The 22,152-nt window shown below is 36.6% G+C and overlaps 1 protein-coding gene across 2 annotated transcripts in view; it reads right to left on the reverse strand.

The window, feature by feature from the left end:
• Positions 1-248: 248 nt before the first annotated feature.
• GPR180 (G protein-coupled receptor 180) overlaps positions 249-22,152 on the reverse strand; it is a 40,540-nt gene continuing 18,636 nt past the window's right edge. The window contains exons 6-10 of one of the 2 annotated variants that reach the window (XR_009611317.3): positions 19,913-20,070; positions 17,216-17,407; positions 15,023-15,100; positions 13,481-13,800; positions 249-1,289 (exon numbers count right to left, since the gene is read on the reverse strand). Coding sequence is in view for 1 of the 2 variants with exons in the window: in XM_060636848.3 (XP_060492831.2) it covers positions 13,642-13,800; positions 15,023-15,100; positions 17,216-17,407; positions 19,913-20,070 (587 nt within the window). In the remaining variant the exon portion in view is untranslated. Of the gene's footprint in view, positions 1,290-3,131; positions 13,801-15,022; positions 15,101-17,215; positions 17,408-19,912; positions 20,071-22,152 lie in introns of those variants that run through there. The other variant, XM_060636848.3, reaches the window with a different exon arrangement.

A 22,152-nucleotide genomic window follows, 5' to 3' on the forward strand; every position in this document is an offset into this window, starting at 1 on the left:
CACACAAAACCACAAACAAAACCAAGGCAAGCAAATCGCAAAGTAGGAAAAATACAGGTAGAGCTATTAGAAAGTATAAAGGAAAAGATAAAGAATACAAAAGGTTAGGTATAGGTAAATCACTCACGAAAAAAAGTCACGACATATATATGTGTGTATATATATATATATATGTGTGTGTGTGTGTGTGTGTGTGTATATATATATATATATATATATATATGGAGATAAAAAGTATTTCCTTTTTAAATGGCAAGCTGATCACTTCAGAATATATTCCTCTCTTCCTGACTCTTCCCCTGCCGCTCATAACTCAGGGGCTATATAGTAGCATTTACATTTATACCCTGAAGCTTTACCTCATTAAAAAAAAAATCAAACTCTAAGCAAATATATTAAAACTAAAATATGAATACATAAAGAGGAAAGTCACACTGACACATAAAGGTCTCATAAAATCAGATGCAAAGGAACATAGCACCACTTTATTACTGCCTGAGTCCAACTCTGCACAGGCTCAACTTGCAATAAAAGGAAGTCTTTTCAATCTTCTGTAGTGACTTTACCCTTATTAGAATGCATACTCATTATTTTCTCATTACTCCTCTACATAAAACATACCATTTTGCACCTTGGTTCCCACACCCCTTGTACTGTATTCATATTTTATCTCTAAAGATTGTAATATATCACTTCAAACACAATAACCCATTTAAGAATGGATTTTACAGGCAAAAAGGCACACCTTTCGTGATGTGATTGCAATCATCAGCCGCTCCAATCCTCAAGCACATATTACACGGCGCGCACACAAACGATGCAGGAGCACAGAAGAAGCTACTGCAGGCTGCACGAGCCAACGCAACCCAACGTACTTCCTGGTTTAGGGAGGTAACCATAGGAACCCTCTGAAATGTTTTGTTTTATTAATTTGGCTCCTCTCTATTTTTCGCGAGTGCCAACACTTTCAAGATCATGCGGTTTAGACATGTCACAGCTGTTGAAACTCACAGCAGAAGCTTGAGCTGACAGTGGTGTATCCTCAAGAACCAGAAACACCAAAACAACATTATGATAAAGAGCAGAAGTATGAAAACGAAGAAGACAACAAAGGGCAGGAAATATTGCCTTACCGATTTAAAGCAGAGCCCTGGGGGGAAACATCTGGTTCAGAGCAAACAGTGGTTCTTTCAGCACAGCAAGGGGGTCCTACTGGAGAGAGTGAGGAGTGGCCACAGGTGAGACCCGGAGACCCGGAGGCTGAAGAGCAGGCGGCGAAATGTTGTTCTCTGTAAGGGAATTTCACTATTTAAAGAGGTGAGAGATCTAGGACTTTGAAATCCAGATAGGAGCCATAATTTACGAGTTTTTGCTACTGGGTTTAAAACCTGACCTATGACAGAAGTGCTTCCTCTCTTGAGTTCTCAGGTTAAGTGTACGAACCATTTTACACACTCTGAGGAACAAAGGTAGACTTTACAGGGGTTTAAAAGTATTGTTAGTTTGGAAATACTAAACTTGAACAAGTATCGAGTATCACTTACTTCTACAAAACCTGTTGTCCTTACAAGGGGAAAGAAAGAATCTTACAGGTTACTAATTTGATGAGGAACTCCAGTCATAGCAATTGGTGTATCTGAGGAAAAAAGCCACTTTTCACTTCAAAAATTCACCCCTGCCCCCCCCCCACCCCCCATAAACCTTTTACAAACACTCTTAACTTCTAGGTGAGTCTTTAACATTTATCTTCTGAAAGATCTGTAAGGCTCACAGGCTAGGCAAAAGATTTAAAAGTTTATTTTGTGTGGGTGTAAGTTGGAATGTAGTCGTGTGTAAATTAGATAGAATCTTGAACGTATTCCAATCACGCCTACTTTCTGTTCTAATCACATATGTACGATTATTTAAAGCAAACACTTTCATCTCATGGACATTTAAATATTATCTCCATGAATGAACAGATTAGGAAGAATCTCAGGTTCACTGAAAGTTTTGCACACAACTTTCAGGACTGTAAATAAAGAGCACTGTACTGAGTAAGCATGAGCGCCACACATAATCTTTACAACAATCCCGAGTTAGTAATATTAAAACCCATCTCTCACATCTGGCCACTTCTCATTCTAGTCGGAGGACCCCTTCTCTGTGCTAAAGGAATCACTGTTTGTTCCAAAACCAGGTAACGAATGAGAAAATCATTGAAAAATGGCAGAGTCTGGATGTGAAATCAGTCCGTCGCGCCAAAAAGTCCCTGCTCTTTCCAGTAGATCATAATACCTCCTAAATATAAAAGAATTCAGCACCTTATTTATACCTAACCAGCTATACTCCAAAGCATCTAGTGGCAATAAATCTGAAATATAAGTGACACTTAAGGCAAACATTCACAATAATAATACAACTGACTTTAAATGCACTTTTCAGAACAAACACGAGTCTTGTCTTTCCAAGACAACCTCAAGAAATGAATCTGAATATTTTCATTTCCAAACTGCCTAAAGTTTCTATCCTATGAGATACCTCAGATTTTAAAAAATCTTATCAGACTGGGGTGGTAAAACTTCCAAAAATATATTGAATGATGATTCTACATAAGGAAATTTGTTAATACTATTCACTACATTAATAGAAAAAAAGAAAAATGATATTATCATTTTTTTTTTTTTTTTTTCAGAAGTAAGCTCCACACCCAGCATGGAGCCCAACTCAGGGCCTGAACTCACAACCCTGAAATCAAGACCCAAGTTGAGATCAAGAGTTGGATGCCCAACCGACCCAGGCACCCATGTATTATCATATTCCTAGATGAGGAAAGGATTAGATAACATGCAACATCCGTTTTTAAAAATTTTTTATTCTTTAAATTATGACACAGAAAATTGTCTTTTTTTGGTGTACAGTTCTTTGAATTTTAATATGTGTATAGATTCAATGAAGCCACAACCACACTCAGTATACAGAAAAGTTCCATTACCCTCAAAACCTCCTTGGTGTTACCCTTTTGTAGTCAAACCTTCCTCCCACTGGTAACTCCGGACAATGACTGATTATTTTTTCTATCACTACAGTTTTCTCAATTTGAAAATTTCACTTAAATGGAATCATACAATAAATGACCTTTTAAGATTGGCTTTTTTTTTTTTTTTTTTTAGTTTATTTATTTTGAGACAGAGAGAGAGAGAGAGAGAGAGAGAGAGAACAAACTGGGGAGAGGCAAAGAAAGAGGGAGAGAGAGAATCCCAAGCAGGCTCTGCACTGTCAGTGTGGAGCCCTGTGCCGGGCTGAAACTTACAAACAATGAGATCATGGAACTGAGCTGAAACTGAGAGTCAGACTCAACCAACTGAGCCACCCAGGTGCCCCAAGACTGGTTTTTTAAATTCATCATGTCTTTGAGACTCATTGAAGTTGTGTGAACCAATAGTTTGTTTCTATTACTGATAGTATTTTTTGTATGGATTTATTATATTCTGTCAATTTAGGACATTTGGATTTCCAGTTTTTCATGATTGTGTATAGAGGTGCTATAAACATTAGCATACAGACATTTGTGTGAATATACTTTTTTACTTCTCTAGGGTTAATACACAGAAGTGGGGTTTCTGGGTCATATGGTAATTTATTTAACTTATAGGCAACTACAGGACTGTTTTCCAGAATGGCTATACCATTTTGCATTCCCACCAGCAATGTAGGAGAGTTCTAATTGCTACACATCCTTGGCAAGACTTGGCATTTTCAGTATTTTTATTTTAGCCATTCTAATAGGTGCATTGTGGGTATCTCGCTATGATTCTAATTTACAGTTCCGTAATGGATTTTACTTCTGTTGAACACCTTTTCATGTGCCAATCTGTTATCTGTATATTCTCTTTGGTAAAGTGCCTGGTGAAGACTTTGGTCCATCTTTTTTTTTTTTTAAACTGGGTTATCTGCTCACTAAAGGGTTTTAAGAGTTCACTATATATTCTTTATGTGGACTTCTTTATTGGGCATGTATTTCCCAAATATTTTCTCCCAGACTGTAGCTTGTCTACTCATCTTCTTAACATTATCTTTTGTGAGCAAAAGTTTTAAATTCTAATGAAGTCAAATTTATCAATATTTTCTCCTTGGGTTTATGTATTTTTTTTAAATGTTTATTTATTTTTGTGAGACACAGACAGCATGAGCAGGGTAGAGGCAGAGACAGGAAGAGAGGATCCAAAGCAGGCTCCATGCTGACAGCAGAAAGGGAGATGCAAGGTTTGAACTCACAAACCATGAGATCATGACCTGACCCAAAGTCGGACACTTAACTGACTGAGCCACCCAGGCATGCCGTGGGGTTTGTGCTTTTGGTGTCTAAGAACTCTGACTCAGCTTTCATCCTAAGTGTTCTGCAAGTTTTATGGTTTTATGCTTTACATTTAAATCTGATTTATTTTGAGTTAATTTTTGTGTAAGATGTGAGGTTTCAGTTGAGGTTCATTTATTTTGCAAATGGATGTCCAACAGTTCCAACGCTGTTTGTGGAAAAGACATTCACTTTTCCACTGAATTGGCTTTACATTTTCTCTCCCTTCTATTTTTCTGGAAGAGATTATGTAGAATTGGTGCTATTTCTTCTTTAAATGTTTCACAGAATTCACCAGTGAAACCATCTGGGCCTGGAGATTTTCATTTCTGAAGGCTTTGAAACAAGAATTCCTTAGTTGTTACAGGACTATTTGGGATATTTAGTTCATCTTGAGTGGGTTTTGGTAGTTTGGTGTTTGTGGCAGTATGCTATGGGCCCTATGCATCCCTGCATACCTTGCTGGTTATGCCAAGAATGCAAAGCTCTAACGACTCTTCATTTCGGCCCTTTCTCAGGACTGTGAGCAGAATGAAGTAACATTTTCCTCTCAACCCAGCACCAGTTATAAAAGAGATAAATTTCTCAACTTCGGTGTTTCTTGGGGGCTACATGAATCCCACTGCCATGGACTACATCTATTGCCACGATGGACTATATCTATTGCCTCCATGGATGTAGGAATTATGTGTAACCCATGCAAACCAACAAGAAGCTCGTGATATTTGCCAAGCTATGAGTAACAAAGTCCTTCATCTCTGACCTAGGAGTCTCACGTGCTCTGCAGCCTTTATGAAAGAGCAACAGGTTAATAGTTAGCTTCTTAGTAAAATTTCACACTCTTCGTAGTTCTTGACATACACTTTCCAGAGAGTTATTTAACCTAAATTGTCCTATTTATGTAGATTTTTGCAGTATTTCCTATTGTCCTATTAATATTTGCCAAGTCTAATACCTCTTCTTTCATGACTGCTAACAGTAATTCATGTTACCCTTTTCTTCCTTTGTCACTTTTACTAGAGGCTTGTTAATATTACTGATCTTTTCCAAGAACCAGTTTTGGTTTCATTAATTTTCCCCATGGTTTTCTGTGATCAAGTTAATTGAAAGCTACTCTTTATTATTTTCTTTTTCCTGCTGCTTTGAAGTTATTTTTTATTTATTTTTTGTTTTCTTAAGTTAAAAGTTTTGGATTATTGATTCAAGACTTCCCTTCTTTATAAGCATTGTTTTTTGTTTCTTAAAGATTTTATTTTCAAGTAATCTCTGTACTCAACGTGGGGCTCAAACTTACAAGCCTGAGATCAAGAGTTGCATGCTCTACCAACTAAGTCAACCAGGCACCCCTCTGTATAATAGGTATTGAATGCTATGAATTTATTCCTAAGAAATATTTTAGCTTCCTCTCATGCATTTTGATATGCTGTATTTTCATTTTGTCAGTTCAAATTATTTTTAGTAAGCCATGGTTAATTTGTTTGTTTTTCAAGTATTTGTAGATTTTCCAGTTATCTTTATGTTACTGATTAGGCTCAGAGAGACTATTTGATAACTTCAATTTTTTTTTTTTTTTTTTTTTTTAGATTTGTTATAATTTATGACCCAGGTTATAGTCTATCTTGATGAATGGTGCATGCATACCTGAAAAGACTATATTCTGCTGCTCTTGGGTTGAGTGTTATACAAATGTCATGTAGATCCCATTGACAGTGTTGTTCAGTTCTATATTCTAGCTGATTTTCTACTAGTTCGAATGATGACTGAAAGAGGAGCGTTGAAGTCTCCAACTACAATTAAAGGTTTGTCTATTTCTCTTTTCAGTTCTGTTAGTTTTTGCTGTATGTAGTTTGAAGATCTGCTGTTTGGTGTATATATTTAAGACTGAGGTGTTCTTGATGAATCAACTCTTATCTTTTTATCCTTTGTTTATCCCTGGTAATTTTCATTACTCTGAAGTGTATTTTGATATTAATATAGTCATACTGTTTGCATGGGTATATCTTTCCTGTCATTTTAACTTACCTATATCACTATATTTAAGTGAGTTTTTGTATAGAGCATAGTTGGGATACAAAAAAAAAAATATTCTGACAATCTCTCAATTGGTATATGTAGAACATTTACATTTAGTGTGATTATTGATAAGTCTGGATTTGGGTCTATCAGTTTGTTATTTGTTTTCTGCTTATTTTTCTGTTTTTAATTCCCACTTCCCTTTTCCTCTCTTCTTTTGGGTTATTTGAACATTATTTTAGCATTCCATTTAAACTTTCATATTTTAATTTTGCCAAAAGATTTGGGTGTAGGGGTGGTGGTGGTGGTGGTGGTGGTGGTGGTGGTGGTGGTGGTGTGTGTATTTTAGTTATTGCTCTAGGGATCACAATATATGTACCTAACTTTCCAAAGTCTGCTTGGAATTATGTCATGGGGATGTAGAAATCTTACTGCCATGTTACCAAAACCAATTAACCCTGTTTTGAAGATACTAGCAATAAGGGGGTAAAAATGAGAGGTAAAAAAGGGAAAGGAGAGAAAAAATATGATCATTATATGCAAATGACACAACTGTTTGCCTAGAAAATACAAGAGAACCAACTAGAAAATTATTACAATTATTATAATTCAGTTAGAATTGGGAGCAAAATTAAAATACAGAAATCAACACACTTCATGTATAAAACAACAGCCATTTGCAAGACAGAATGAAAGAAAACACTCAAATATCCAAGGGGTATAATGAAATGTACAAGATCTATATAAAGAAGTCCTTTAAAAGTGATTGGCAAACACATGTTCACATTAAACAAATAGAAAAGTATTTCATACCACCTTCTTGGATCACTATGAGAGCAATCACAGGTTCACACAGTTAATGAAATGCTTGGCTAAGGAGCCAAAAAGATGAGCAACCATCTGTGGGATTAATATCCAACATGTTAATAAAGTCGTTTCTCCCTAATTTGATATAGGAATTTAGTTCATCCCACTAGAAATAGTAAACAAGATTTTTCTTTTAAAAATCAGAAAAATTGATTCTAAAGTTCATTATGAAAGAAGTGGTAGGTATAATCATAAAAATTATAACAAAGAAGAGCACTAACAGGTAAATCTCCCCACCAGACAATATGGCATATTTTAAAGCTACAATAATTAAAATAGTGCGGTTTTAGATCACGGATCCAACAGTTCACTGAAATAGCCTTAAGCCCAGAAACAGACTAGCAACAAATCAGTAAAGAGAAGGTAGATTACACAATATATGATGATGTAAAAGAGGGCAACCATCTGAAAAAAACTAAGTTGGATCCCTAGCTTATATTTTATAGCAAAATAAATTCTAGGTGAATCAAAACTTTAAATAGATAAAAATGTAAATCTACTAGAAAATATGGACAACTGAAACATAATTTCAAAGAGGTAATGCTTTTCTATCTGCGACATAAGAAGAACACAGAAGTCATAAAAAAATTGAGAATTCCACCGTATTAAACAAAACAAAAACCAAAAAAGCTCACCTGAGCTTGGTGTCGGGTTTTTGTTGGGCTTTATTACATAGGCATAGCCAACTGAATCATTGGCCACAAGGCTGGATTTAATCTCCAGTCCTTCCCACCCCAGAGGTCAGGCTGTTATCACTGTGCCCCAAAGCCCCAACTCTCTAATCACATGGTTGGTATTTTGGGTGTGGCTAGCCTTCATCCTGAGTCATCTCATTAGCATGAACTATCAGGTTCCACCATGAATAACAAAGACACTTCATTCACTCTGGAACTTCCAAGGATTTAGATCCTGGAAAGGGGAGGGGGCTGTAGTGCTGGGAAGAGGGGAAGAGGCAAATTTTTTATCCATTTTATTTTATTCCAAGTGTTTAGAAGCTACTTGTAATAGCAAAAGAGCGGACACTAACACTGTCCAGTGGCAGAGGACTGATTTAAAAAAATTAAAATATACCCATATAATGGGGTTCTATGCAATGAATGAAGAAAATGGGGGCAATTCTGTAGGTAAGGACACAGAATAAACTGCTGAATATGCAAAACATTGTGTACGGTGTACTATAGTACCATTTGTGTTTCATATATATGTGCGTGTTTATATACACATGAGGCCATCCAGAAAAATAAACAAGAAACTGATAGCAGAGTGTGGATCAATGGAAGGGAAATGGCGGACTTAATTTTTTACCCTTTCAACCTTCTGATTTTTGCACAATTATGCACATAATACCTACTTAACAAGAATAAAACATCACAATGTATTTGCACATTTCTCTGAGGATACTGAACATAACATGTAATTTAATCTTTGATTACTAAGAGCCACGTGGGAAGTTATACTGAACAACGAAGCCCTAAGGGTCTATTCAGGCCACAGGGCTGTTTTCACCCACACTGCCTGACCCCAGGCTCCTGTGATTTGAGTTAGTGCCATTTTTAGTTTTTCTGATTTCTCCCAGCTACTTCTCACTGCCATCAACCTTCTTCCTCTAGTTGACTCAAACTTCTTTTAAATTGGTGCTTTTTAGTTGTAGTGGTCTGAGAAACAAGGCACATAGTTCCAATACTATATAAAATAGAGAGAAACTGCCTCTTAGACAACTTGAGGAAGCCTCTCATAACTGGCGAGTTTTAGAGATTAAACTTCAGAACAACTACTTGGCTATGCAAGATTTGTACACATTCTTGGTTCCATGTAATTAAATGAAGAACACTCAAGGAAGGCATTAAGTCATTATGGGAGGTTCTATGATTTAATTCATGCCATATTGCTAAGTGCATGTCTGAAACTTTTTCAAAATTGCTTTCATTAATTCAAGAAACATTTTTGAGCATCTCGTGTGCACCAGGGAATGCTCTAGGTGCTAGGGATACAGCAGTGAACAATCCAGACGATGGCCAAACTCCCTTAGAATTTACATTCTAATTGGGGTGAGAGGCAACAGGCAAAGATAAAGTGGGAAGTTTAACAAGAAAAGGGGAAATGTGACAGAGCAATCTGGATGGGGTAGCATCTGTTCGGATGACCTCTCAGTTAGCATCTGATCAGAGAAGAACCACTAGGGTATCACTCACACACCATTTTTAATATATAAAAGAAAGGATTTGTAATAGAGATTATAGGAGGCTGTTCTTTTGTGACAGGGAGGCCAAAAAAAGGGAAGGGGAACGCATGTGAAGCAGGGGAAGCGAGAACATACTGGGACCGCCAGGAGAGGAGAGCAGAACCCACAGGGACTCAGTGGAACCCATGCCAGTCTCCCACTGCTTCCAAGCCTCCAACCTCAATGACAGGGTTGTGCTGCAGAACCTGGCACCCTCTGTCACAGAATGAAACACACACCTGGCCGAGGAGTCAGAGAAAGTAAAGGAGGTGATCCAGAAGGGGCTGGCGTTCCTGCATGCCTGGTTGTTGGCCCACAGACCAAAAAGATAAGCCAGCAGATACGCAATAATGTGGGTAAGCCACAACAATGCATGCCCTGCTTGGACCTTTCAATTATAGAAATCTGGATCTGGCTACTTAACTTCTGCCTTCTGAATCTCACACCACACATCTCTTGTGACCCACATGATCCTAAAATTATGCAGGGAGAATTAAGAGGAACATATCTCCAGCTTAGCTATACTGGCACCACATGAAGCCACTATTGATGGTCAGAGGTCTCTGAAAGATATTTGAGCTGAGAACCTGGAGGGCAAGGAGGATTCAGCCACACAGCCAATGCCAAGATTTGGAAGAGAGTATTCCAGGCAGAAATAGTTACTGCAAAGGCCCTGAGGCAGCAATACAAACACGGTATTTTTTGATGATGGCGTTGGAGTATGGTGAGAGGGAGAGTGGTATGAAATGAGGTCAGAGAGGCAGGGATCAGGTCACATGGGTCCTTGTAGAATACGGTAATGAGCATGGATCACTTTTTTCTAAGTGCAAAGGAAGGCAAATGGAGAGTTTTTGACAAGCCAGTAGTAGTTTGGTTTGATTTATCATTTTAAACTCTGTTTTAAAATAATTTCGAACTTAAAAAAAGGCCTAAGATTAGCACAAAGAATTCTATCCAACTGATTTCCCTCCACTGTGCAGAGAATGGGCTTTGGCGGGCAGGGCCACTTCTCTCTAGGACTCCTCCAGATCTCCTGGTTTTCTATGTAAGCCACACTCCTAGAGGACGCTGTGCACGATGCCCTGGGAGACGTGCAGAAAAGGCTGCCGGAGTGTGGAAGCAGCAATATTCCTTCAAGAACTATTCAAGAGTTCAGGCCAGTGTGCTTCCACACTGCTTTTCAGATTTCACAGGAAAACCAATTTTGTCATTTTAGTCTCAACTCAAGAATTCATGTTGGTACCAAAAATGGTATTACCTTTTTAGATCTGGTCTCAAATTGATTGGTTATATTACTTCTCAAAACAAACAAAAATCTTGAAGATCTGACACCACTGAAGCTATTTAAATAGAATGTTACACAAATAATTCTGGATTTCCTAAGAATTTCCCGAGAATCGGCACTGCCTCCTCAGGGAAACGTGCTGAAGGGGCCAGGGCTCATGTTGATGCATGTGTTCTAGTCTCACTACATCACAGCTGACCTTGGACTTGCCAATCTTCTAGTTTCAGTAGACTTAGCCTACAAGTTGAGACCACAGACAGCCTTCCTAAAACAAGCTCTTTTGCTTCTAGCTGAAAGCCAAGGTTCAAATACTGAAGTGTGCTCAGTGCACACTTACACGTGAAACCTCATTTCTGACCTCAGTACAATTTCAGGTTTAATGTTAAAATCAACAGCTAAAATTAACTATGGATAGCCACGCATTCTCACTGAAAACATACACACCTAATAGGTGCTCATTAAATCATGAGGGTGAAGTAGAAAAATGAAAGAGAAGTCAGGTGCCTTTAGAGAACTCATTTATTCTCTCTCACACGCAGTTGAAGGGGAGCTCTGCCAGCACGGTAGGGATCAGTGACGAAGATAAGGGGCCTGACGCACAGCAGACATTCAGTTAAGTAGGAGCTAGTACTGTTACACGTGTCAACAGAAGTAAATATTTTCTTTACCCTCCTAAAGGAAGAAATAAAATGGAAAAAAAAGGAAAAAAAAGGAAAAAAAAAAAGCTCTGGGCATACTCATCTTCTTTAAGAAAAAAATGTAAACACAGATTTAGGAAAGCATGATCTGTCAGAAAGAAAAGTAGAACAGTTTTGATCTTAAGGAGAGTTTGCAGTCTATCCTTCCATGCTCGGCGCTGACAGGTCTCCTGCAAACATCCAGCAAGAGAAGAGTGATGCTGTGCCATGACTTACGGACTATAAATTCTGAGCTCTGATTACTAGATTTATTAACAGTGTCTTAGGTGTTATATGTTAATTATTAACAACTGTTTTCCTTCATTTAACAATGGCTCCTGAATAACAAAATAAATTATCAACAATTCAACCATAAATTAAAAGATAATTAAAGTAAAAAAAGACCTGTTAAAGTTTCATATATGCAAGCACAACAACATATTTCATATATTCGGATTACAGTTTCTGTGATCTTTGCGTAAGCAACAGAAAAGTTACTCCCTTTCCACTGTTGCAAGTTCACAACACTTAGGAAAAGACTTCACCTTTTTTTCCTGCTCAATTAACTGCACCTCAGTTGAACGCGACAGACAGAAACCGGGGTTATGAGCGAGACAGGCTAAAAGAAAAGGTCGTGACCCCACAGCAGATCACGTAAACCTAAAATACACTTCGGACTTTCTAGTGGTAACCTGCAGCCCTCATTTATTAGATAATTTACAGAGAACTGTTAGGAAAATGATTTAATGAGCAGGCTGACCTCTGCCATTCTGCCAGTTTGCTGCTCAAGAACCTACGCATCTTGCCTTTAAAATGAAACAGAATACTGTTCATTTCCAATGAGACTAGGTGTCAGGTAAAAACAAAGACGAAGCCATAGATATATTAAAGTTACGCTACGTTAACTACTTAATTAAAAACTTTAATTACCAGATCAGTGCACCATTTCTTGCTTAAAAATGTAATACCTTTGACAGTTGATAAAGAATACTTTTTTTAAAGCCAGATGTGAAAATGAAAAGGTCTGAATGACATGACACACAGAAACAGAATCCTTTCCAATCAGTGACTACTAATGGGAATACTCATTTTATACAGCAGGTATTGACAACCATTTAGCAATTCTTTAAACAGGCACTTGATAGAGTGTTTTGAAGCTAGCATACTCAATACTGGGGCATCACATACACAAAAAAATATGGCTTTATTACAAAGGATTCAAGATGGCAACTACTTAGAATCCAGTGCCAACACGGATTATAACAAATCCAGTGAGTATTTTGTTTTTCAATTATTCATAGAAAATTTAATCCTGATTAAGTATCCTTGGGCAGGAATTCATGGGTAGTTGATGACTGAAACCAACATTTATGTGAAATGCTTCTGTTAATTTAATCTGTGTATACGGCTTAATTATGATTGGGGATTCAATGTAAGAGAAATGAATTATATCAGGATTAAAATTTTAGTACCTATCACATAGTACTTTTTCCTTCTTTCTTTTTAAACATAGAACCCTGTTTGTCTCTTCACCTAAGTGCTTACATTTGAGAACTCTTTGTAACGAATAACCTATGTAATGTATCTAAGTGTTATTTTTCATAAATTATCTGTCAGAAACCCTTTGCTAATCAAGCTAGAACCTGAACTAGAGCCAGAAGTGATAGAAGAAAATGGAGAACCCCACACACAAATAAACAAAAGCTTATTCATTTAGCTATAAATATACTTTATATTCACATTCTGAAGTAATTTCATTTTCAATTCCTTTAAACTCCAATACGAAATGCATTTTCCTCAAAGCATAAAAAGAAGCAGTTTTAAATCAGTGTATTACACTGACTTTGTAACTGGAGTTAGATATGTATAAGCAAGTAATCATTTAACTGATTACTTTTCACAAGACTATCAAACCTGAGTTAACTATTGATATGAGACGAGGCATTGTAAGTGGTGAATCTCTTACCAAAATATCATATAATTCTTTTTCATCTTAATTTCCACAGAGAAATTGCATAAATCACCTTGTAACAACACTCTTTCTTCAAAGTTTATTAAGCATATTTCAAAACATTTATTACCTTTTTTCAGTTTGATACTGCTTCAATGCAGTTGTATAAATAACATGCTCGGCCTTCTTTGTTCAATTTTCCATACCACAAGTATGAAAGAAAAGTCACTGCATTTGGATCCTTATTGCACTCTCAAATCAATTCACTTTTCCTTTAAAGAAAATCAAGTATCAGAAGTGAGGCCGACTTTTGTGTCCAGATGATATGGTCAGTGGTAGTGTTACTGAAGAAAGTGAAGAGACTTCCCAGTATAGACTGTGGGACAGAAAGAGTCTGTAGAGAATAACCATGGAAACGGACTGGCAAAGGATAACACCTATTGTAATAACCTGAAAAGAAAGGGAATGCATTTACTGCATGCAGCAACAGACAAATTACATTCAAGTTATCATGAACCCATGTACTTTATATTTACATACATCCACATATATATATACACACATAAACTACTCCTCCATCTTTAACATGGGTACATTTTATCAAATAAATTTTCAGTAGGAAAATATGACCAATGTTCAGAACTGTAACTGTTCAAGGCAAAACTTATTTAACAGTTTATAAACACACTCAATTTGCTAACCCATTCTCTCCTCAGGGTGCACACACCACAGGAAGAGATCCGAAAAATCAGCTTCCTGGATAATCTAGTAATGAGAATAAAGCATGATTCAGGTAGGGACCTGAATCTTGAAGAGTACTCTAAAAGCTCTTTCAGAAATTCTCAAGTTGCTTCTTTATTTTTGTAGACTACCTTCCTATCTATTTACCCCTTGTAAACACCTCAGGTTTAAGAAACATCCATGTGTTCAAGCACAGACTGCATTGCTTGTAAAAGGTACCCGGCAGAACACTTTGAAATGATGGAGTCGTTTACCTAAGAAGGTGGGTTTCAGAACAATGAAAATGGTGGCACACTTGAGTGTGGCATTGCAGTCTGCAGTCTGTTAAAGCAACTAGACTGATTTTATAAATCTATTTTGATTTTTCCACTATGTTGTAAAACATCTTGATCAATTTTTCCTAACAACGACGGATTATGAATCGCCTCATTTATAAAATAGTATTATGAAATAGATTAAAATTAACAACAAAAGCTGTTTTCATCATTTTTTATTAACTAAATTAAACATTTTTCTTTTACACTTAAAGTTCTAATTTATATACTTGCCAGTTCAATATTTTGTTTCAAAGCTTTATTTTAAAGAGCTCAATGTGGCACCTGGGTGGCTCAGTGGGTTAAGTGTCCAACTTCGGCTCCGGTCATGAGCTTGTGGTTCATGGGTTTGAGCCCCACACGGGACTCTGTGCTGAGAGTCCCATCCAGCTCAGAGCCTGGAGCCTGCTTTGGATTCTGTGTCTCCCTCTCTGCCTCTCCCCTGCTTGCACTCTGTCTCTCTCAAAAATAAAATAGAGCTTAAAAATATTAAAAATAAAATAAAATACATAAAAAGCTCAGAAAAACCTCTAAATGGAAAAAAATAGGCCTTTTCACCTTTCATAATTTCCCAATAAACACTATAAAAAACCATTGTGATCATGTGTTTTACTTACCTTATCTCTTTGGTAGTCACTAAAAACGACAGAAATACATGCGAGACCTGGATGGCATAAAAACCACAAGATACAGCCCTGAAACAAATGAGAAGTAAGTCAAATGCATGCAGCTGTATCTTTATTTTCAGAGTAACATTACTAGCATATTTAGGAGGTCCTGATTGACCTCAATTGATCTTCAGAGTAGAGCTTGCTACTCTAAATATAAAAAATAAATTTGATGCTGCTAGGATAACATTTTGTTTCTAATCACGTGGGTATTTAAAATTTTGTATTTGTACATCTCTTATATGTACACATTTTAATATGCTTAATACTGTACACTATGTTATATATTTAACCATGAAAATACATGAATATAAGCAACATCAAACATTGAGAAAAGCAAAGTACAAACGTGTACTATTTCTGTAAAAGGAAAAAAGTAAGACTGTATTCGCATTCGCATGTAGATACAGGAAGAGATTCTGTAAGAATGCCAAAGCACTGACAGTGCTTGCCCATTTGTGAGCTAGTACGCAGGACAGCGGAACTGGGCAAGGAAGGATGGGAAACTTTTTAACATTATACTTTTCAAGCATCTTTTTCTATTTTTCCTAGAACCACGGCAATGTATTCTATCTTCCAAAATTAAATGTTAAGTGAAACAGTAAGTTAATAATAGGAGCTGTTGAGATGCCTGGTATACTGAAGAGAAGGGAAAAAACAAGATGTAAAAAAAGGTGTTTAGTATACTACTGTTCGTGTAAATACGGAGGGAAATACACAGGAATACATACATGTTTAAAGTTCTCTAGGAGGGTAAGTCAGGAATTGATAGCAGTGATTATAGGAGGAGATAATAACTGGATAGATGGATGAGAGGTAAAAAAAAAAAACACTGCTCTTTAAACACTTTCAGATGTTTGAACCCATTCAAAAAGTTAAATTAAAACATATAAAATTTTTTTAAGAAAAAGTTTGTTACTATCTTAAATATAGAATGAAAGAGGAAATTTAGTTTTAAACCCCCTTAAACATATATTAACTTTTCAAACAATACGCAAACCCATCCATCCCTGTGACAAATTCATTTTTTTTTTTTTTTTTTTTTTTTTTAATTTTTTTAACGTTTACTTATTTTTGAGACAGAGAGAGAGCATGAACGGGGGAGGGGCAGAGAGAGAGGAAGACACAGAATCGGAAGCAGGCTCCAGGCTCTGAGCCATCAGCCCAGAGCCTGACGCGGGGCTCGAACTCACGGACCGCGAGATCGTGACCTGAGCTGAAGTCGGACGCTTAACCGACTGAGCCACCCAGGCGCCCCAACAAATTCAAAAGCAAAGTGACGTGTTTTTTTGCCCGTTTGGCACTCAGAAAGCTGCCATGGGTTCCTGCGGCTGCAACAGCAGCTTTAAGATGCTGAACACTGGGAATGAGGAATTTGGCCCTACTTCCACAGCCACCTCGGAATGGACGCTGAGCCCTGTGGACTCGGGTGGGCAGACTAAACGGCTTATCCGAATACCGTTCTGGGTTGCCAAGAGGAAGGTGTACGGATTCTCTCAATCTGACCGAAAAACAGAACTCTCTAGGAGGTAGACTCCTGCAGCGTTGCTGCCCCAACTTCTCTCATCTTTTCCTTTGTTAAACGGGTAGAGAAAAAAAAATTCAAATTTGCTTTTAGATCCCACGAGGGTAAGGGACACAGAAGAAGTAATAAAGTAAACATGACCTCCTTGGGAGGCAGTGAAATGGCTGAAACATACTATGTCCCCAGGCTCCTGCTTCATCTGCTTATGCTGAGAGCTCCTTATGGCTTGTTAGAAAAGACTGCATAACTCTGCATGTGAACAGTTCATAATTAATAACTGTTTTTTGAGAAATGTAAGCTGTATTCTAATGTAATTTTTAAAAAACTCTGATACGGAAAAAGAGTGTAGAATTCCTATTGACAAAGAAATTATGACATAGGCAAACTGACCTAAGATGACATGGAAACTACTATCGCAAGGGTTCTGTAAAATGGGATAATACCTACATCTCACAGGTTGTGAAGATTAGATGAGCTGGGGCACATAAAGGGCGTATCTCAGTGCTTTGGCACAGAATACAAGCTTAACCAATATTAGCATGGGGTTGCTTAACTTCCCCCAAAAAGTAGAACAAAGCTGATAATCACAAGAAGCCATTTTCTACCCAAACCCATACCTTGGCAAATGTGATGTAAAACTCCCTTTTCAGCGTGCTTCTCTCCACTGTGATGATCTGGTAGAGTCCACAGCCTAATGACAATGCTAGGCAAATTCTTAAAATGATTAGCAAGATCCCTGCTAAGTTGTGATGTGAATGGTAGCTGTGAGGACTGGTATCTTCAAACTGTTCCCAAAGTAGCAAAATACTCTGCAAAATACAAGATTACATTTAGAGAGAGAAAAAAAAATCATGTCTACTTTTAAGTAGAGTACTTGCTTTTTAAACACCTCCTTAAAGCATATATAAATATTCCTAAGAGGTTCTAAGACTTATCACACCATAAAGGTTGTTAATAAAACACAGACACCCAGCACAGACTTTACCCCCCTGATACCCTACCCTACAGCAGAGGAAAGGGATTTTTATTGAATGAGACCAACATACAGAAAATAAAAAATGTGAATGTTACCCCGATACAAGATATCTTTAAGGAGGAAAATAAGTTGAAAAGGTTAAGAGTAGAAATCTGAACTTTCTTCTAAATTTTTCTTCCTTCCACACCATATGAAGAATCAAACTGCCCTGTATTCAAGCCCATTGTATCAGGGTGACTTTGAAATATGTCAGTATCTTCTGTAATCCAGAAGTGAACGAGTCGGAGCTGTTGATTTCAGATGTAACCTCTCAGGGTAAAGGAGGGTACATTTTTTTTATTCACTAGAAGCAGCCAGGCTATTCTCAGATGACCAGCATCGTTACTTATCCATTTGTTTGTTGACTTTTTTCCTCCCGTATGGTTACTGTTACAGTAAAAAAAAAACTCACCAAGTTCCTCATTAGCTGTTCTGTGTTTTGCTCTTTGGTAGAAATCACTTTCCCTCCATCTTTTCTAAACACTGATCACAAGCTATTATAATATTTTTGCCATCACACATGTCAGGGGTCCCCCGTGTTTCTTTCATTTGCCAGCTCGGCCCTTAGAGTGGTCTTCAGTGGCTTCCAAAGAATTTAGATCAAAACTCAGTTATTAAATCCAATTCTTAGACTTTATGGGGTTTGTCAGAAACCCCTTCCTCTTCTCATTCTGAAATCTTCCTGTTTCCACGCTTGACAGCTGAATTTCTCTGTCATCCCCCACACCTACATTTCCTTCTTAGGGTGAAGATGTGCTCTCCATGACTGAAGTGTTATTTCTTCACTCCACCAAATTACTATACCCATATGATTCCCTAACCTGCATTTCTAAACTTAACTTGTACAAAAAGAAGTCCTATTGTAAACTACTATCTCCTGGTATCTATGTGAGGTGATAGATATGTTAACTAGCCTGATTTTGGTGATCATTTCAAAATGCATACATATATCAAAACATCAAGTTGTATGTCTTAAAAATGTACAATTTCTATTTGTTAATTAACCCCAAAGAAAACCAACAAAAAAGAACTATTATTTCCCATGATTCGCATTTTTACATCTTCAAACCCCACAGTTTCAGGTATGTATACTAGCGTGTGACTTGTGGAATATACATGTGTATTTGTACTTATGTAGTCTCATTCACCTTCCTTGTCTGGCTGGTTGAGGACCAGGGCCATGTGTCATGTATTCGTCATAAACGCTGACATAAACTCTAGAGAAGTGTCATAATCTCAGTTCTCAATTCCTATTTGTCTATGATAATGGATTAACATTATAAGGAAATCATGAAAATTCAGTTTTTAAAAAAGCTATTTATTGAGAAATGAGAATTTAGTCTGATATGAACACTAGTCTCCATAAGCCCTAGATCAAAAACATTAACTTGGTAGAATCTTGCCCTTATACTGATCATTTCTAATTCAGTTGTCATTAGCCTTTCCATCTAATACCTGAGAAAGGCATTATTTCCTTTATAAATATTACCACCTGTCATATGGTCTCTTTCTAAATCAATCATGAAATTCAATACACGTATTTCACTCAACACCTATACTAAATAAATACTATGAGTATAAAGATGAATAAAGCACAGGTCTTATCCTTCATTAATGAAATTTTCAATTTATTTAATGCATTAAAACTTAGACTATAATGTCCTCTGCAGAGCCCAGATGTAAATTTCATTTTCATCTATAGCTAATGGTGGTCACGAACTCAGTATAAATTTTTATTTATACCTTTCTTTGTAATTTTTATAAAATCCATTGCATATAAGCATATTGAGATCTGAGAATAAGAGAAAACAAACAAAAAAAGGGCTAAGAGGACTATATTTGTTTTTGCATTTGTTCTCAAAAACTAGATCCCATTCTTTCTCATTCTGTAAATTGCTTTTTCATTAATCTCAGATATTCACTTGAATTGTTTCATGTATAAAGTAGCAGAACTGGACCTAAAGATCCATGCCTATGGATGAATCTCAGATTCACTGATTCACTCATTTAAAATGTTGAATACTTACTATGTGTGTTAGAAAATATAAAAGAAAGCTATTAAGTAGGAAATGAGAATCTAACCTAATAGTAAGCATTCTGCACTTGAATAAGCTGAGAGAAATCTCAAATTCAGATAAATTACAATTACATTCTGCAATCTATACTAGCACTCAGAAGATGAAAAGACTTTAAAGTGACAAATTGCTCATGGGTCCCAAGTTTTACCTTTGAAATGAGACATATTCACATTTGCATTTCTGCATATTGCAAAGGACAAACACTGAGGATCAATCCTCACCTGCGTAATGACAATGAATACAGCAATGCCAGTGGATGCAGGAGTAGAATCCCACTGGAGAGGTCTGCTTTGAGACTTCTTCATCCTCACTATTGTCCAACCCATACACAGACTCAGAAGCAGGTATAACATTTGAATTTGGGAAGCAATGTCAAAAACTAAATGGGAAATGAAAACCAAAGTCAACCAAGTCTTCATAACACAAGGATCTGGTCTTTTTTGTATTGAGAATATAAAGCAATTATTTTTTAAACACAAAAAGATAGGCATTTTCAAAGATAAGTTGATAAAATTCAATAATTAGAGATATCCATGTCGAACTCTAACAATTAAAATTTTGCCTTTAAGTTCTTATTAACGGCAATATTCTTTCTCTCTCTCTCTCTATACATCTCTATTAAGACTAACTTTGGGATGAGCACTGGGTGTTGTATGGAAACCAATTTGACAATAAATTTCTTTTTTTTTTTAATAAATTTCATATTAAAAAAAAGACTAACTTTAAATCTTTGTGTTTCCCATTTTTCTTAATTTTTCTAACTACATAATACTGTTCTCTGTAACTTACTGCTTATTAAAATAAACACATTTTAAATGTAATTTCTGCAACGTGGGGCATACTAGTGTCTTCAGTTCCAGGTTGTTAATTTTTTTTTTTTTTTGATGGCTGAACTACATAGTGTGAACTTATTTTCTCAAACTGTTAGCAAGAAATAGCCATGACAACAAAATGCACGGCTGCTGTAGCATTCGGTGATGTTGAGTCCGGAAGACAAACGGAACGAAATGATCCGTGCCCTGGTGTGATATGCCACCAGGCGGCCACCACGTACACTGCAGGGAAAGGCTGCTACTTTAAACAAGTAGCAAGGAGACCACCCACATCCGGTTCCAGCTTCAAGAAAACAACAATCTCCAAATACTCCAAGTTCCATGCATTTTTATTTTGGAAGCTGGTATTTATTGATTTAAAAAAAAAGATGATCACTTTCTCATCATAGTATATTTTGATACGGACTTTGGCACAAACGTGATCAGAATTTAACAAAGTGAAACTTTCTTCAAATTGCCATCCATACCTTGGATGTTTACAGCTTTTATTTCTTTCATACAAAGATATTCTTGTAGAAATGGATAAAACTAGCTGTGGTATAACATATTAGCAACTTATAAGCTGAAAACCTATTCATGATACACCTCTTCAGATATATAATGACCACTGTTCTGCCCTCTTAAATTAAAACTGAAGACTCTACATTTATGCTCATATACTTGTAATAGTGAGTTCTGACAATGAACTATCATGGCGTTTGAATGGTACAAAATGCCATGACCTTTCAGATCAAGCAGTTTTCTTTCACCACGGATTTCAAGTGACAGTGATGCCAAATACTTTTATTAAACATCTCACAAAACATATTCAGTTACTTAAGGAAGCCAGCCAAAGAAATATTCCTGCATAAATTGCTAATTAGCAAAAACAAATACCGGGGGGGGGGGGGGGATCCCTGATGTTCCGGCTCATTTCTCTGTATACTAAGTAATACACATATTGATAGAATACCATAACTGTAAGCATAGTTGTAGAACACTGCTTATCTGTTTCTGAAAAATAACTATAGATAAAAAAAAGCAGATCACACAAAAATCCCATTCTGTGTGATTTTATTAAAAATCTTGACATTTAATCATTAAACCAAACTTGTTGTCAGAACACCAAAATTTAGCAACGCTGATTTATTGTAATTAAAAACACACACACAAAAAAACCTTTTGCTTTTAAACCTACAGTGAAGATGCCAGACAGCAAAAAAAAAAAAAAAAAAAAAAAAAAAAAAGTGTTTTGTATATAGCAGACACTCACAAAAATCCAAAAGTCCTTGATTTTGGTAATAGCTTGCCCGTGATGGGCTTTTGTGTGTTTTACCTCTCTAAAATGCATAAGCTAAATTATTTCTAAGGTTCTGTTCAGATTTAAAATTCTACGGTTCTGTTAAACATCCTAAGTCGCCTAAGGGACAAGAGCAAGAGAAACCAGAGTTCTCAATAACGTTCAAAAAGAAGCAACTCTTTTTCGTGGCCAGGAGGTGACCAGCACACATTCTCTTCACTAGGAAAACAGGTTCTAGAAGGTTTAAAATCTTAAGACTGGCAGCAAGATGAGGATAAATGGGTCTTCAGATGATTACAGAGATTACCATAAGCTACCCTATTAAAGAGAGAGGAGACCAGAACTATGG

This window comes from Panthera onca, chromosome A1, assembly GCF_046562875.1.
Source record: "Panthera onca isolate mPanOnc1 chromosome A1, mPanOnc1 haplotype 2, whole genome shotgun sequence".
Lineage (NCBI taxonomy): Eukaryota > Metazoa > Chordata > Mammalia > Carnivora > Felidae > Panthera > Panthera onca.